The 19,049-nt window shown below is 35.8% G+C and overlaps 1 protein-coding gene across 3 annotated transcripts; it reads right to left on the reverse strand.

Moving 5' to 3' along the window:
• Positions 1–1,846: 1,846 nt before the first annotated feature.
• On the reverse strand, positions 1,847–17,111 carry LOC148999087 (putative late blight resistance protein homolog R1A-10). Of its 3 annotated transcripts, none has more exons than XM_089141473.1 (3): positions 16,918–17,111; positions 2,572–5,169; positions 1,847–2,347 (listed from the first exon to the last, which is right to left on the reverse strand). In XM_089141473.1, exon 2 carries the CDS (start codon positions 5,128–5,130, stop codon positions 2,599–2,601), a length of 2,532 nt encoding a protein of 843 aa, XP_088997599.1. In that variant the 5' UTR covers positions 5,131–5,169; positions 16,918–17,111; the 3' UTR covers positions 1,847–2,347; positions 2,572–2,598. The 3 variants fall into 3 exon arrangements, with proteins under 3 accessions (XP_088997599.1, XP_088997600.1, XP_088997598.1); XM_089141474.1 differs by having other exon boundaries at positions 1,847–2,374; XM_089141472.1 differs by having other exon boundaries at positions 1,847–2,407.
• Between the last annotated feature and the right edge of the window lie 1,938 nt (positions 17,112–19,049).

Raw genomic sequence — 19,049 nt, forward strand, 5'->3', positions numbered from 1 at the left:
CTTTGGTTGGGGTTAGACATGTGTCAGGGCTAAGGAAGAATCTGATTTCATTGAGTACTACTTTGGATTCTAAAGGTTTTAGATGGTCATTTGAAGCTGGAGTTCTCAAGGTTTTAAGAGGATCCATGGTTGTGATGCGGCGAAAGATGGTTAGTAAATTGTACAGGCTTGTAGGAAATGAAATGTTGAAACAAGTGGAGCTCTAGTTAACATTCAAGCAAGGGGTACAGGTAGGCAAAATTTGTAGGTTGTTTAGGCACAAAACAATGGCAAATATGGAAAGAAGCGGGTGACTTTTGCTTCCGATTTGGTGAGTGGCAATGATCTCTTGGAGCCAGCAATGATAGAAGAAGAGGAGGAGGCATGTCACATCATACAGTGGCAATGAGTTGTATGGGACAACCTAGGTTGGGTGGTGTGCGCCATGTTGGTTTAACAATGACAGTCAGGGAAGTATCCCTGGAGGGGTTGTGGGCAATGCAGTAAGGTGTGGTAGATACACAAAGACGGCTGATTGTAGAGAGACATCATCAACGGTTTTTTTCAAAGTGGTTTGCAAAATTCAAGCCAAGGTGGAGATTGTTGGGTTTGGGTGTCTTGTATTCTGTAGGTCTATGTAATTATAGTTTGCGTTGTATTTGTAATTTAAACAGAGTTTGGGTGAATTGCTATTATTAGGTTGGGTGGTGTGCACCATGTTGGTTTAACAATGGTGTGATCAGGGAAGTATCCCTGGAGGGGTTGTGGGCAATGCAGTAAGGTGTGGTAGATACACAAAGACGGCTGATTGTAGAGAGACATCATCAACGGTTTTTTTCAAAGTGGTTTGCAAAATTCAAGCCAAGGTGGAGATTGTTGGGTTTGGGTGTCTTGTATTCTGTAGGTCTATGTAATTATAGTTTGCGTTGTATTTGTAATTTAAACAGAGTTTGGGTGAATTGCTATTATTGGGTTAAAATTATAATTATATTGGGATTAGAGTTTTAACTTTCTCTATAAACAGTTCCTGTGGGATAACCTAGGTAAGAAGGCAAGCAAATGATAACTCTTTGTGGGTGTGAGAGTGATGTGAAGTTTTTTTAAATAATGAAATCTTCTTTCTCTCTAATGGACCTAAACAGGATTTTGTCAAACCACATTAAATTCTTCTTGTATGTTTTGCTTGTGTTTTTCTCTGTTTGTGATTGTACATCCATATCCCTAACACTTCATGGGACAAAGAATTCCAAAAAGATTGTCAAATGTAACCGGATCATCTCTCAGATGCACAAAAGTGCTAAAATCACGATAATCTCTCCTAATCCTCGTAATGTAGAAAGGACAAGATTGTCGTTCAATAGAGATGAATCAATAGGAGAGAAAGTATCAGATAACGATCTTATCTCAAGAACATAGTTAGTGACAGAATAGGAACCTTTTAGAACTCTGAACAAGCAATCTTTAAGATCTAGAATTCGTGATTTAGAACTTGATGCATAAACACAGTTAAGCTTGTCCCAGGCTTCACGTGAAGTTTTATCAGACACAACATGGGGTATCGCACCTTCGGACATGGAAGAAACTCACAAACCAAGGATCAGAGGAAAACCAAGGATCAGAGGATCTTGGCGGTCCCAAAAAGTAGCAGCGGCAAAAGTAACACTATCAGAGTCGGAGGAGACAACCGGCCTAGAAAGGTGCAATTAGCATAACCAATTAGGTCACAACCCCTCAACAATGGCAAAATTTGAGATTTTTATTTGTAGCAGCTGCTGCAAGCAACCAACGGTCGAGATTCAACCACGTCATCAAATTTATATTTAACGGTTCAAATTAAAAGATCAAGGGTATGATATGAATATATATATTAGTAAAGTAAAGTACAGAAATACAAATGGGATACAATGTATAAGAAGATCGTGTGAGACGGTCACAACCGGCAAGGTCTTTTCGGTTTCTGAACACAAAATGTCATAATTCAAGCATTAGCACAAAAACAAATTAAATCCAACCATTTATTCATTGAAAACAAAAGTGACAGCATAACACACATTATGAATGAAACGTCAGCAAGATAGGAACAGTCAATCACACATAATACCAGACAATATCACACGGAGGAAGTCTTAACTGATGTTTTCCAGAAATTATTAGAAAGAGAATAATCCAAAACATTGACACAGAAAGATAGAACTGCCTCGATCAGTTTTCTACCAAGTCCTTGAATGGATGAACTAACGGTTGTTGTGCATGCCAGCGGCACCTCAAATAACCTGTAGAAGAAATCAACATCGAACTCTCTCTTTCTCTGCTATCCTGGATCAATAATGTGTCTTCTTTGTACTCTTGAGATTCACTCACTTCCGCACTTCATAAAAGAGAAAATTTTCAGAGGCTGTACCGAAACATTGACAGGAAACTCATTGTACTGTTAAATAAAGAAAGATATTAATGATAAATTATGAATAGAAATTGTAACTTACCCAACGAAAACACGATGAAAACCACAACAATAAAGATGCAATATCGACTATGGAAATTCTAAACCAGGAGAAGATTCGTGGAAGAAAAAAAAAAGGGTGAAAGGTAGACCTGTTATAACATGGATAGTGTTGCATATTACATGAACATAGTATGAGGCAGCGGAGGATAGATCTCGATCTTCAATCCTTTTTTGTTCTGCCTTTCAGCCTCTTTATTGAGCTCTTCAACGAATGTCAAGGAAGTCCAAATGAATTCCAGTTCTTCGAGTGAAGTCAGTTCTTGGAGGAGTCCAGGCTGAGGCTCACTCAGTAAAGGACATTTAATGAAGACCAGGCGACGAAGCTTCTGAAGTGCCCCTTTCTCCAGCTTCCACGAAACGAGATTTGACTCTTCAAATTTCAGCAACTGCAGTTGAGGAAATGAATCTTCTCCAAACACTAATTTATCATCGCCAAAAGTTGTTTGTACCAGCTTTAGAATCTGAAGACAAGGTAGGTCTCCAAAGATTTTGATTACTTCGGGCTTGATAGGTGCTTTTTTCAGTGTTACCTTCGTGATAGTGGTTGGGAATTTGATTGGCACTTCAAAGGTGCATTCTTCCGCAAACTTGAGGGATTGAAGTTGTGGAAGGTTAAAAGTGGTCTCGTCTCCGGAGGAACTCTGGTAGCTGTATAATCCTAATTTTTTCAAGTTGGGAGCCTTCTTGGAGATTTCGTCTTCAGGATCAATTGATATGGATGACAGAGTCTGGAGGTTTGGTAGACAGCAGCCATCTTGATCATCACTTTCATCAGCTTTAGGTAATCTAGTTGACCCATCTGTATAAAGATGTCTCAACTGTTGCATCTTCCATATATCCTTTGGTAGATCACCAAACTGACTTGTTCGTAAATCAATGGTTTGGAGATTCCAAAGCTTGAATACAGATTTGGTAACTCCAGCTCTTACCTTGATGTATTTCAAATGAGATAAATGTCGGGTGGCTTCATTTGGGAGTTTACGAACTTCTTCCAGGCCAAGATTCAACACCCTAAGCAGTGGAAACTTTTGGAGAAGTGATGCCCAGTCTTCTTTGGAAACGTTTCCAGCATCATGGCTAAAGCAAGAGAAGGAGCGAACATGGGAGGAGTTGTTGCTGCAGGTTGTTGAACTAACCATATACTTTTCCAAATTGCTTACGATAGAAACTACCCAGGGTTTGTTCTGACTTGAATAATCACTAGGAGACGTTTTACCTAAATGACCATAAACCTCAACAAATTTTTCATACCTTGACAAAGTGATACACAATTCTCGTATGAAATCATGAATACGGATTGATTTGGGATCACCATTTGACTTCCTTTTCGTTACTTGAACCAACTTTAAAGTGACGAGTTCCTTCAAATAACCTTCTGCCAAATCTTCCATGCTGCTGCCAGATGATCTTGCATTCTCCACCCATGGTAACAGTCCTTCAGCTATCCATAACTGAATCAATTGCTTCACAGATATCTCCATGTCTTCTGGGAAAACACCTAGATACAGAAAGCATGTTTTCAGGTGTTGTGGCATCTCTCCGTAAAAGACGGACAAGGCCCGTAACACAGGATGGCGGAACTTCGGCTGACGACCAAGTCGACTGACCAATAGGTCCCATCTGCTTCTTGTCTTCTCGCTAGCTCTTAGAATAGAAGCCACCACCACTATTACAATGGGCAGCCCCTGACAGTAATCTAATAGTTTACTGAAGCTCAGTGTTAAGTTGTCAGGGCATATCTCGTCCCCAAATGTAAACTTACTGAATAGATGATAACTGTCACTCCGGTTTAATGGTCCACAACCGCTCAAAACCCTTGTACCAAACCTCTTTGCCACATTAATTGATCGGGTGGTCAACAGTACTCGACTTCTCATCTTAGCCTTAGGAAATACATTTTTTAATTCATCCCATGCTTCAGCAGTCCATACATCATCCACCACTACAAGAAACCTACGATTTTCCAATTGTTTCAGAATTTGCCGTCTCAATTCCCATTCGTCCATGTTATAGATGTCTTGAGAAATGATCATGAACTGGTGCAGAATCTCCAGCAGTAAATTCCTCAACCGGTACTCTCTCGAGACGGTTATCCAAACACGACATGTAAAATGACGGGTAACTTGAACATGATTGTAGACTTTTTTTGCTAGAGTAGTCTTACCGCTTCCACCTTCTCCACTGATTGGAATAACCTCCAGATTCCGTCCGTATCCAAGAGTCAAGTCATGCAGGAGGAGCTCACACTTACCACTAAGGCCTACGGGTTCATCATCTTGGGACGGTGCTTGTATTGGCTCATTCAACTTGAGGTTGCTCTTGTGCTCATATCTTTCGCCAAAGTTAACGCGTATACGGTTTCTAATTTCTTCTAAATGTATCAGAAGATGATTAATGTCTGGTGCAGGTGGCTCTATAGTGCTCAAAAGGCCCTCTGCTTCATGCGTTAAATTCCCTATTTCATCAACCAGCTCCTTGCGAATCGCCTTTTCCTTTGTTCCTTCAAATTTTACAAGGAAAGTAAGCACGTATTCTAACTGGGAATGAATCTGTCGAACTTGATCAGCTTCAAAGATGAGAAGGTTATCTGGTTTTCCAAGTAGGTACGTTAGTTTATTCAAGAGAACCATGACGTTGATTTCCGCCATTTGATGTTCTCAAACTTCTCCAGATTTCAAGTGAAGATCCTAAAAGCCAGCCGTATGACAGTATCAATGAATAGTGTCGTGAGATGAATGAATCACCAGTTTTCAAATTTCATTCAATGACTAAATAACAGTTTTTGCCAGTTATTCCAAAAAGTATACTTATACTTGCATTTCATTAAAAGGGAAAAAAGAAAGAAAAAAAAAAATCTTATTTTTGCATTTAATCTATTCAGTGTCAGCAGAGGTTCACGTGCGTAATCCATCTTTCCAATGCAAACAAAATTGAAAATTTTATTTGCACCACTCCAATAGTTTTAAGAAAATTGCCAAAGGAAAGAATAAGGTGGACTAGGTTTTAAGAAGACGGAGGATTATAATATTACACTTTTACTCAAACAAAGATAAAAGATGATTACTCAACCTCAAGCACTATGGGTCAAAGTTTTAAAAGCAAGATATATCAAGAATTCCTCCATTTTTTATCCAAAGGTTCGAAGAAAAAGAGGATCGTGGACGTGGAATAGTATTGCCAGTATACTACCACAATTAAGATCAATGATTAAGCAGAAGGTTGGGAGGCGAACACTAACTTCGTTTTGGTTTGATCCATGGTTACCAAGCCAACAAGATAGGCTCTTCTCAAACCAAGATTTCTCACTCTGGCCGAGACAAAGCACGGTGGCAGACATCGTCAGCAATGCGCAAATGACCAAAAGGGAAGTATTTTCTAACATTAATAATTTGATTAATGTTTCTAATCTAAACCAATTTTTCCACATCTACATGTTCTAGTTGATGAGGATGATTGGTGGGTATCTAGATTAAATGCAAGGGAAGATTTTACGGTCAAATTAACAATGGCTGAAATAGAAAAAAGAAGATTACCTTTATTGATTGAAATGGAATCTAGGTGGTGGAAATTTATGTGAAAATTACTCATCCATCTTAAATTCCTTGTTTTCTTTTGGCGTACATTAAATCATGGATTACCTGTCCGAGCTACAATTGCTCAATGGACAAACATTCAATCAGACTGTGTGCTCTGTGGAAGGGAAAGGGAAACTATTTGGCATGCTTTCGTGTGATTGGACAAAAAGAGTCTTGCAGGTTTAAGAACTGAATATTGGGTTGATACATCAGTCTTAGGGATGTGTCAACAAATTTTCTCTCAAATGGGGGGGGGGGGGGAGAATTGCTACATGGATTCTGGTTGTCTTTGTCATCTCTTGCTATTTAGTATGGCAGGAACGAAATGGTGTTGTCTTTTTAAACAAAAAACTTGATCCAACTTCGATTTTTAATAGAATCAATTATTGGGTGGGGCTGATTCAACCTAAACCAAATCTCAACAGGATTCAGAGGGAATGGCAAAGTGATGATTTTTGTAATGAGATACATCACAATGAAACACAAACCCAAATATGACATCTTATTCCACTAAATACTAATGTTATTTTAATGTGTGTAGGGATTTATAACAAACACGTAAATGCGGTTGGATGGAGCATGGGGATTGCGGTAGATGGACATATACAATCTATCAATTTTGGTATGTTTAATAAAAATGATGCGTTGGAAGCAGCACTAGTTGGATTGCAAGAAGGATTCAAAGCTGCGTAGATTTTGAGACTTGAAGTAAAATATGTTTGGAGAAATCAGCCGGAGCTATGGAAACTATTATCCAGACCTTATCAGCTAACCTGACCCTTTTTTGTAATAGAAAAGCTGATGCGAGAGATAAGTACGAATGTTGAAACGTTTTTTGAAGAATTCCGAATCCCTCTGCTTCATTCTAGGATGACCTACCTAGCAGTAAATGCTATGATGGGATATATAAACTATAATGAACTGCCTAACTATATTTGTAAATGTCTTTAACTATATATATGAACTCCCTCTTTGGATTTAAATAATTATGGTAATTCTTATTTTTCCATTACAAAAGATTTGACAATTTGTTTATGCTCTTTGATAGGTCATATATGAAATTATATGAATGCTACTCCAGTTAGGAATTGCCCAAAGGCCAAACCTATGAAGCACCCAAGCAGGGTTTGAGCTAGATTGCATTTTAGGAAAGTTTGATTGTAATTCCAATTAAATTTAAGATTACTTTTCGATTTAATTTGGGAACCAACAATCATTATAAAGGGGTCCAACACCTTTAAACGACATTTTTTAGAGAAGGAGGCCTAACTAGAAACAAATTTCAGAGGAGGACTTGCTAGAGACGTTTGGGCAGAGAGAGTTGCTAGTTCGTAGAGGAGCTGCTGCCTAGGCTAGTCTTCTTCTTCCTCTAGAGTGATGTGTTCCTCAACCTCTTCTTCTTCTCTCATAATGTTCTAGATTGCTATGGTGGTGCTGTTGGAGTGTAGATGAATCCTTACATAAAATAAGTTATTGATTTGTTCCCCTTCATGCAATTCAATTATCTCCTTTGTTTTCTTTAATTTTGTTCTTAATGTTTAAATGCTTTTATCAACATTTATGTGTTCTTGGCATGTTTTCATACATATAACAATGCATGCAAGACCTAGGGTTGATGAGTGATAAATTACATTTAATGTGTGATAGGTTAGGCAATTTATTTGACATTGTTTGTGAGATTCTTGTGTTTCATGCAGCATATTAAATTTATCTTCTATGTGTAACTGGTAGTGGGGTTCGATATGGGATCGTCATGCGTAACATGTGATGTAATATAATTTAGAGAATTCCATCACAAGGGTGGAGATTAAATTGATTGTATGAAGGGCGGGGGATTGATAAGTTATGACATGTTTGGTGAAATCAAAGCTCTAGTGGTTTTCCCGTTAATTGATTTGTTTAGTGTTCGTTAGCAGAATTAGTAGTTTAAAACTAATTAATTCTTACAATTTGATCATTAGATAATTATAAGTGTTTTAGTAGTTGGTGTACTTGCAAGTATAAACGCAACAAGTTTTTAGCATTGTTGTTGTGGATCAACTAGCATTACAATGGCTACTAACTGAAATTACACTTTGTTAATCTAGTTTTTATTTTCTATTTCTATTCTTAATTTGTTAAAATTCTTATTTTTGCTTGGCATATTTCTGCTGGTGTTTGGGTCTAAGTTTTTAGTTCTGGATTATTATTTTTTTAATTTCATTTTAGATTCTGCTTAGGATTATTCAGTTTCGTTACTTTTCTGATTTGTTTCATTTTAGTCAATCTAGTGTGATGTGTTGTTGGTTCTGAATGTTTTTCTAGTGTCTTGCTTCTTTTCTGTTTTTATTTATGTATTTTTATTTATTTCATGTGAGTCATAGCTTAGTCAAACTTCTGTTAAGTTTAGTTTGTTTGTTTTTTTTTTTTTTTTAGTTCAAATTTTGTTAGATCTGAATCTATCCATTTGTTTTTGTTTTCATTCCACTCTTTTGTTCAAACATAATTTTTCTGATAGGTTGGTTGTGTGGTGCAATAAGAAGTAATTCTTGTTTGTTCGATTGAATATTCCAAATCTTGCTTAGTTCTGATTTGTTCCTCTTTGGTTTGTTTTACTCATATTTTTCTCTCTTTTTCAGCTTTCCCTAGTGCATGAGTTGAAGCTCTGGGAATCCAACAACAAATTTTGATCCAAAGATTGATATAACTTTCTAAAGAAGGAAGAGAAATCAGCAACCTGAATTTATTCTTAAAGTCATTCTTGAAGAAGAGGCAGAGATGGGAGATCTAAATCTCCCAAGATAATCTACTAGACTTGCAAAATAATGGATTGCAGAAGCTAACACTAGTAGCTCCCATAAGGACTCTATGAGATTACACTAACCATCCTCCTATCAAAGACCCAATTTCAAGCATCAGAAAGCCCATGGATTGAAGCAAACAATTTTGAATTAAAACCTGCTTTTTTATTAGATGTTTCAACATGCAGTACAAATTTATGGCTAGCTAGTGAAGAGCCTAATGCACACTTAGAGGCATTTTAGAAAATTTTGATACTATCACGTACAATGGAGTTAGCGAAGATGCCATAAGGTTGAGACACGGCTACAATCATTACCTTAGATTCAATTAGAACTTGGAAGTCTTTAGTTCAAAACCTTTTACGTAAGTTCTTTCCTCTAGTTGAATATACTAAATTGCATAATGACATTGCTACTTTTGTGCAGGGAGTGGGAGAGTCTCTACATGAGGTATGGGAGTGCTTGAAGAAATATTTGCAGCGATGCCACACCATGGTCTTTCCTAATGGATGATGATATAAACTTTCTACAATGGATTTGTGCAATTCAAGTTCATCTTAGATGTGGTTGCAGGAGAATCGATCCATAATAGAAAATTATATCAAATCTATGAGTTGATGGATGAGATGGGAACTCACTCCTACCAATGGCCATCTGATAGACAACCAAGGGGTAGAGTTGCAAGGGTGTATGAGGTTGAGGCTATGATTGCAATAGAAGCAAAGCTTGATACTAAACTTGAAACCCTTAAAAGTTTGATTGTTTTTAAAATCTAGGAGTTTCTTGTGAGTTCTGTAATGGTAGGCCATAGCATTAATAAATGCCTTAATATTTTTTTTCAAAAAATGCCAAAATATTTTTTAATAATTTTGGTAGGAATCCTCAAAGCAACCCCTATAATAATACTTACACTCCAGAGTGGAGGAACACTCAAATTTGCTTGGAAATATCAAGGGCAGCAAAGACAAGAACCAAAGTTTCCACCCTCTAATAATTGTTTGGAAGAGATGATGATACAAATGGCCAATACTTCTACTAAGTTTATGAAAAGTGTGGATGTGCGTTTTCAAAATCAAGAGGCCTCTACACATAATTTAGAGAAGCAAATAGGCTAACTCTCTAAACAAATTTCTAAACCCCAGACGAGAGGTCTTCCGAGCAATATTAAACTGAATCCAATAAAAGAGAGCACAAACCATCACATTGAGAAGTGGTAGATAATTGAATACCCCTAATATAACACTAGAGGAGGGGGAAAAAGAACCAGCTAATGATAATTCTAAATCTATTTATTTAGATGCTTCTACTCCCAACCCTTCCCAGCATCAAATATTATTACTATCCCTTTTCTTAATAGGCTTGTTTAAAATAAAGATGACCAGTAGTTCCTCAAATTTTTAGATGTCTTTAAGAAACTAAAAATTATCATTCTTTTTGCAAATGTAATCTCCCAAATGCTAAGTTAGATAAAATTCTTGAAGAAGATCATTGCGAAGAAGAGGAAGCTTGAAGATTATGAAACTATCAAATTGAACAAGGAGTTCTCTGTGATTCTTCAACATAAACTTCCACAAAAAATGAAAGATATGGAGTTTTACTATGACTTGTCAAAATGGTAATCTTTCATTCAAGAAGACTTTATGTGACTTAGGAGCTTCAATTAATTTAATGTCATATTCTGTGTATGACAAACTATGGACTGGGGAGGATACACTAACTACAATATCACTCTTGTTGGCGAACCGATCCATTAAGTACCTATAGGGAATCTTAGAGGTTGTGCTAGTCAAGGTTGATAAGTTTATCTTTCCCATTGATTTTGTAGTACTTGAGATGGAAAAAGACAATGAGGTTCCCATTATTTTAGACATTGGAAGAGCTTTAATTGATGTACAACAGGGGAAATTGACACTTAAAGTAGGAGATGAAAATGTTACATTCACTATCTTCAAGCCAATGCCACACCCTGATGTGCATATGGACTCTATTTTAGAGTGAATGTTATTAAATCCCTACCCCAAGCACTGATATACCACGACTCCCTAGAGATGGCATGTGAGGAGTATGGATTAGAAGAGGTACATAAAAAGTTGCATGAGCTGAATTCAATTAAATCCTTTACTAGGTAGCTTGCACCGTTGCCTATTTGATTAATGAAGGAAGGGCCTAGAGCTAAACCTTCTATTGAGGACCGTGGTAGAGTCTTAAGCACTACTTGGGAATGGCTTCAACCCCTAGAAGTCATTCCTATATTTGACCTAAAAGTTGGGGCAGTTCGGCTAAGAACTATAATGCAAGCATTGTTTGGGAGGCAACCCAAATTTCTATCTTTTATCCTTTGCATTTTTCCCCCTTTTGTTATTTTTCATTTCTTTAAGTTACTATTTGTTTCTAACTGTATTTATTTTTCACAAATATTTTTTATAAGCGAATGAAGAGAAGAGAGCGAATTTGAAGCTATGAATCAGGAGAGTATCCTAACCCTACTTGATATCTTATTGCTTGCTTGTCCCATTTATGCACCTTCAATATGTTGTTTTCTAGTTGCGTTTACGACAATGCTCATATAAAAGTTGGAGGGGGGGGGGTTTGATTTTGAGACTGTATTTTTGGAATTATACTCACTATGGTAAAAAAAAATTCTAGATTTTTTTTCAAAACTAGAATTTTTTGGTTCAAAAGGAAAACTTTTCAGATTTTTCAAAAACCTTTCTATTGTTGGAGCTTACTTGTCTAGTTAGTAAAGTAAAATAGAAGGAAGGGATGGCATTCAAACATCTAGTCCTGTTTAGTGTTTCATGTTTTAGTTGTGGGCTCTTATAATTCTTTGGATAGTATGAACTTCACTAAACATCAGATGAGTATGTTAACTACTTTAACCTTGACTATGTGGCCCATTTTTTGAGCACAAAACCTTACTATTTTAGCCAACATATTAGAATCCACCTTAATCCCTTACCACTTGTGTAGGGATATGATAGAGGCAGTTTTTCTTGAGATAAAATGTTGAAAAGTATATTCTCATTGATTTAATTCCATATTTCATTTTATTTACTATTTCATGGAGATATAAATGGTGTATTTGTTTGTATCTCATAAACGACTCTCCCAAATTGTATGATCCCTTGAATAGTCCAAAGGTAACTTGGATTGTTAAAAGCATGTTAAGAATTAAAAGCATATGAATAGATCTCCCTTGGATTTGTGGGTCCTCATATCTAATGCCACTGAGTGAGCCTTTTGGTTTCTCACTTGGTTAACATTGAATAATTGGGGCTTAGGGACAAAGGCCACCATAAATCTTCAATAGATAAGTATTAAAGAGCCATGTTACGGGTGTACGATATGTTTGGGCGACTTCTTGGGAGAGGCATTATCGCCTTGAGAATCAAAAGGAAAAAATTGTGTTGGGAATTGTTATATGTTTTGCAAAATACAAAATAAATAAATAAATAAAGCAAAGAAAGAAAGAAAAAAAAAAAATGGTGCTTCAATTTTATCATCTCATGTATGTTCTTCATCCATCTACCACTTCCTACATTATTTCCACCTTCACAAAGTCCTCTTGACCTCGGATAAGTGGCTACTCTTCATTAGTGGAAAGAGGGATTATTGGTTGGACATATGTGAATTGACATTGGATTAGAGAGTTGTAGGTTGAAATTGTAATCTCAACGTGCATACACTTTATTGGTTAACGTCTAAACACACTCACGGGTCAAAGTCTGGATTTTGTGATCTATGTACTCATATCTTATGTAGCCTATTTCATACAATCTTTGAATCATAGTTGCACCTGACTGAGGTTGAACATTGGATTTTAGATAAGGGTCTGTCTGATCCTGATATTTGCTCAAGGACTAGCAAACTTTTAAGTTGAAGGTAGTAATTTTATGAATATTATTTTGAATAATTATTGGCCACATTGTTATGCATTTCATATCCATTTTGTGTCATTTTTACCCTAACAATGCATATAAAAGAAAATTAGATACTCCCACTTTGGATTTAAGTATGGTAATTTTATATTTTCCTATCCTATTTTGATTTGGACTGATTGTTTATGCTCCTTGATAGTTAAATATGGAAGAGATGGAGTCTTACTCCAATTAGGAACTACCCAAAGGTCAAATGCAGGAGCATCCATGTATGTTTGGGCCAAGTACGTTTGGGCCAGATCAAGTTTTTGTCTAAGTGGGGCCCACAAGTGTGATATTGAACTTTGCATGTGACTAGTGTTTGATTCCTAGATTGATTTGGATTACTTTTGGGGATATTCTTTTGGGGAATACATGTGCTATAGGATTTATTTAGTTTCCTTATTTGAGTTAGCTTGTATTGTAGGAAAGTTCGATTTTACTTCCAATTAGATTTAAGATCCTTTTCCTATTTAATTTGGGAACCAACCACTCCATAAAAAGGGAAACTTCAGTACCTTTAGAGGACGTTTTTGAGAGAATGAGGATTAACAAAAAAAAAACAAATTTCATAGGAGGAAGAGCTGCTGAAGGCATTTTAGGGAGAGAGAGTTGCTAGTTCGTGGAGTAGTTGCTATTCAGGCTGGAGTTCTTCTTAATCTAGAGTGATGTGTCCCTTAACTTTTTCTTTTTCTACGTCTTTCATGATATTCTAAATTTCTGTTGTGCTAGAGTGTAGATGGATCCTTACATAAATTAAATTAATGATTCTTTTCCCTTTATACAATTGAATCCTCTCCTTTGTTTTCTTCAATTTTGTTCTTAATGTCTAGATGCCTAATCAAGATTCATTAATTCGTGGCATGTTTTCATACATGTAACAATGGAGAATGAATGCCAGACCTAGCGTTGACAAATGATAAATTACATCTAATGCGTAATAGGTTAGGTGTTTTATTAGGCATTGTTTGTGGGATTCTTGTGTTTCATGCAGCGTATTAAACTGATCTTCTATGCGAAATTCGAAATTTCTTTTTGCCGAACCACATTAAAATCTTGTTGTGTGTTTTACTTGTGTTTCTTCTTCGTTCATAGTTGTGTATTTATATTCCCCAACAAGTGGTATTAGAGTGAGGTTTGGTGGATCTTCACCAAAGTTGTGCAAAGATCCATGAAAGAGAGGATTAGTCAATGGAGAACGGAGAACGCTTCGACAAATCGATTGAAGGTGCGATTCTCTGATTTGAAGATCGTGAATATTTTTTATCTCCCCCCCCTCTCTTGTGACTGTTTGATCAGGTACAAATCATGGATTAAAGGGAAAAAAAAGGGATGGTTGGTTTTGACCGTTGGAACAATGGCTGTGGGTTTTGAAATTCAACCATTTTTGTTTGAAGTTCTTTTATGATGATTTTTTTTTTAAACTTTAAACAGAGGTGAAGTTAATCATTACAGTTGATTCAAAAAAAAAAAAAAAAGTTTGGTTGGAAGTTTGTTTCAAGGTTTTTTATATGGGATTAAGTGTTCCTAAGGCTTTTGGGCTTTTCAACTCAGTGGAAGTGACTGATCGAGGAGATTTCACTCCGTTGGCACTGATTTTGTGGGTTCGTTCGGAGATCAATCAACAAGATTATTAGGTTGATGACAGGTATGAAGGGCACAAATCAGATGGCAATGAAGAGTTCTAATTTCTCCAAGAACTTTTTAATGGGCATAATGATTTCACTTTGTGGCAACAATAGATGAATAAATCCTTATGTGAGAAGGGACTATTAAGGCTCTCTGAAAAAAAATAAGAAAGGCCAGAGGCAAAGAAAGAAGATGAGTGGCAAGAGTCGAGGGATCTAGCAAATAGTACGATCCAAATATCTTGCAAATAATGTTCTTTGTGAAGTTATTTGGTTGGTAGATCCAAAGGAAGTCTGGGAAAAGTTGTAGACCATGTATAAGTCCAAATCGTTGACAAATCGGTTGTTTTTAAATAAATAGTTATAAGGCCTTCGTTTGTCAAAGGAAGCAAATTTTGACAAGCACCTAGATGAGTTCAATAAGATTTTGACGGAGTTGTCGGCTACGGAGTTGTCGGCTCTTGATGAAGAGATCAAAGAGGAGGACAAGGCATTACTCCTGTTGGCATTACCACCTCAGTCATTTGATCACATCGTGACCACATTACTTTTTGGTAAAGATACTTGAATCTTGACAATATTAGTATTGTATTGCTGATGAATGAAACACAACAAACAAATAGCAGTAATAGGGAGTCAGATGAAAATAATGTCTTAGTTGTATGGGGTGGTCATAGTAAAAGAAGATCAAGTGGGAGAATGGAAGGGTCTGGCAATTCAAGGGGTAACTAAAAGTCTGTTGGTTGCAAAGTAGTCTCTTACTATTGCAAAGAGGAACGTCATATAAAGAGATATTGTCTAAGGCATAAGGAGGATAAAAAAAAGAAGGAGAAGGAGAGTGATGAATCACCTATTGCAGTTTCGATGGGTCTTGGTATGATGATAGACAGTATCTCCTAATTACGTCACTAGGTTTAGATACTTCAGATTGGATTTTAGACTATGGGTGTTCGTTTCACATGTGTTTAGTCAAGGATGAGTTTGCTACATATCATGCATGTGAGGGTGGTATTTTCCAGATGACAAATAATGCGAGAAAGAAGGGTTATCGAGTTAGGACTATATGGATTCACATGTTTGATGGGATTTGCAAACTTTGACTCGGGGTTAGACATGTGCCAGATTTAGGGAAGAATTTGATTTCATTGAGTACTCTAGATTCTGAAGGTTTTAGATGGTCATCTGAAGGTGGAGTTCTTAAGGTTTCAAAAGGATCCATGTTTGTGATGCAAGGAAAGATGATTTGTAAGTTGTATAGGCTTGCAGGGAATGTTGAAACAGTTGGAGCTCTAGTTGACATTCGGGTAAGGATTACATGTAGGTAGAATTTGTACGTTGTTCAAGCACTGAACAAGGGCAAATTTAGAAATAAGCAAGTGACTTTCACTTTAGTTTTGGTGAGTGGTGGTGATCTCTCGGAGTCGGCAATGACAGTTGGAGAGGTGGAGCTATATCATGCATGTCATGCAGTGGCGATGAGTTGTAGGGGACACCCCAAGTGAGGGGTGTGCGCCATGCCGGTTTAGGTGATGGCGGTCATTGTCAGTTTCAATTTTCAATTTTAATTATTAATACTTTTTGAAAGTGCAACCTTGCTTTTGACTTCTTGTAGTTTGAAACTCCATTTCAAATTTTATATAAAAATGCATTGTGATTTGACGGATTGGGTAATGGAGGCTTTGATGAATCCTTTGATTCATTAATGTTAATGTACCAATCCATTTTAAGTCGTACACGAACATGGCCATGCATGAAAACCCATGTTTGAAAGACTATAGAACTAGTAAAACAAAGGAGCGAAACGGGCGAAATTACAAGGGAAATATTGGTCGAAGTGTTCGCAAAATTCGCCCTTTGTCACCCTTTGATCTCCCAAAGTATAGAAATGATACAAAGTTCAACAAATATATGTGCAATTAATAGGGGTTTCATCCAGAGGTTGCTTGGTAAAATAACTCACAACTATGTATCAAAGATGGGGGTCTCAATCTGTTCTTGCGAATTCAGATGTTGAAATGGATCCTCACGAATCACAAATATACACCAGAAGGGAAGCCAATACAGTGTTCGGTTTGGGATCTCATTGATTGTAATACTGCTGTGAAGAGAGGAAGAAAACAGAAGAAAATAAGCCATGAATAGGGTTCTTAATTGGAAGGAAAGCAGACAAATGAATTTTAGAGTTCCAGAGGCATGGCAACAGGAAACCGTCTAAGATGATTTCGAGTATCGCGGAGAAAGGGCATAAAAGAACAGTGGTCAAGGGTATGTGCAGGAAGAGAAGACGAAGTAGATCAGAAGAAAATATTTTTAGTATGTTTAAATTGAAAAAAGTTATCAAATAGAAACAAGGAGAAATCTAATTAATAAATCAGCCATCTATTGTTGAGATAAAATCAGCAGAAAGAAACAAGGAGAAATCTAATACATCAAGCAAATATTGTTGAAGTGAAATACTAAGATATTAGATTGATATTGACTAACAATGAGACTAAGTTAGCATGAATGAAAGATAAGATAAAACACTCTATGTACCTCAAATTGACATGATCATTCATCATCCAAATCCTGCTTCAATCCAATTTTGCTGAGAGTTTACGATACCGATAGAAGAAAAGACCTTCCATAAGAGAGAGGAGAGTTCATTACCGAAAGAAGAAGAAAAAAAAGAGAGAGGAGAGTCAAAGTTCGAAATATCAATGTATCTCCTGGAGTCTTGTAAACCAGAAGGCCATACACCAGAGGAGACTGGTTCGGAGTTAAGTTAGTTTCCTTCTTATAGATGGATGGGTATCCCTCGGTACTGTAGTTCATGTGAATACGATATTCTATTTTATTAAAAGACTACCAAGTCTACTTAACAGAAAAGGAAAACACTTAGCTTATATAATTAAGAATTACCCGCTCCATATTTTGTCTTTAGCTTAAAACTAGGGGTGTAAACGGATCGGATTCGAATCGAATAGTGGTATACCATATCCGCATCCTATTATATTCGGACGGATTTGGATAATATCCTATCGGTTTTTGGACGAATTCAGTCGAATTCGAATGATAATTGGATAATTATTTTCTTAAATAGATTCTTCTAAATGGGTATATATACAGATTAAATATAAGTTTTTGACTACCTGTTGACATCTTTATCAATTTATTTGTGAGGCTAGGTTAGAAATTTAAGAATTTAACAACTTTAGTAGTTATTTTTGTAGAAAGTCTATAAAATTATTCACATATCTCAAGTAAAAGTTTATAAAATCAAGAAAAATAAATCCAAATAAGTAACTTAATTGGGTAATTCTATCAGATGAATAATAATCGGTGAGAAATGGGTATACCACATCCGCATCCTATTAGTAATTTGATAGATTTGGATACCACTAAACGGATGCGGATTCGAATTCGGGAGCGGATTTCAGTTATCCATTAACACCCCTACTTAAAACTAAGCTATAAATCTCAAGTTGTAATTAATTTTGAACTAATTATTGCTATTATTAATAAATTCAAAAGAGTTAGCTCTAGTGAATATGGCCTATTTCAATAAAAGACTGCCAAGTCTACATACACAGAAGAGAAGAACACTGGGATACACCCTCCACATTTTGTCTTAAGCTTAAAACAAGGGCAAGTTGGCACTTATTTTTTAATTAAAATATTTTTTTATTAACAAATTGAAAATAGTTACTTCTTGTGAATATGGTCTATTTGAGCAAAAGACTACCAAGTCTACTTAATCAGAAGAGAAAAACACCTAGCTTATATCATTGAGATCTAGGTACACCCTCATATTTAGTCTTTAGCTTAAAGCTAATTAAGTTATTAGGGATAATTTGCATACATTTCTTTAGAGTCGTTCTATTTATATTTTTAGATAGAAATATGGCAAATAACATATAGTTCCCCTACTTTGATTATTCAATGAATATTTAGTCAAAAAAATTAAAACAGAAACTTTGTTACATAAGGTAAATATTAATTAACCAATCCGGAAGGGTGTAACATGATCTAAAACTGAAGTCTCAATTAAATAATAAAAATAAATTTTATTTAATTAAAAAAAAACTGATGACAATTTGCACTTAGATAAAATTTAGGCTAAAGACTAATTATGGGGGTTATATCTAGATCTCAATAATATAAGCTAAATATTTTTCACTTCTCTTTACGTAGACTTGGCAATCTTTCATTAAATAGGTGGTATTCCATTAGTTACGTCTTTTCAACTTATTCATAATTATAATAGTTAATTAAAAAATTAATGTCGAGGGGTCTTATTGCGAGAGAAGATCACTAAATACAACAAAATGAAGACTTGAAGTCATATAAAAAAAAAAAAAAAAAAAGGAAGGTCCAATCTACATATGGGCATTAATTAATTTTGCTATTTTGTTGATTTTAAGTTCGTTGAATAAGTCTTTATATCAATAAATTAAAAAAATGTGAATAACCTTAAAGACCACGTAGCTAACGACTCTCAAAATAAAATAACTGTTATATATATATATAGTTTTGTTTTGTTTGAGTGCTAGGCGCTGTCCACATGCTTCCATCTTTTAAGGTCGAAAAAATAATATTAGATTAGAGAAATTTCAAGGACATCTTTAGAAAATTAGTGAAAAACTCAAGCATCTCAAAACTATACCAAATTAATAACTATCTGTTAA

Source organism: Hakea prostrata, unplaced genomic scaffold (genome assembly GCF_041222555.1).
Source record: "Hakea prostrata isolate BN-2017 unplaced genomic scaffold, UWA_Hpros_2 contig_47, whole genome shotgun sequence".
Taxonomy (NCBI): Eukaryota; Viridiplantae; Streptophyta; class Magnoliopsida; order Proteales; family Proteaceae; genus Hakea; species Hakea prostrata.

Coding starts and splice junctions, on each gene's coding strand:
- LOC148999087 (XM_089141473.1), bottom strand. CDS start 5,130: ATGGCGGAAATCAACGTCATGGTTCTCTTGAATAAACTAACGTACCTA.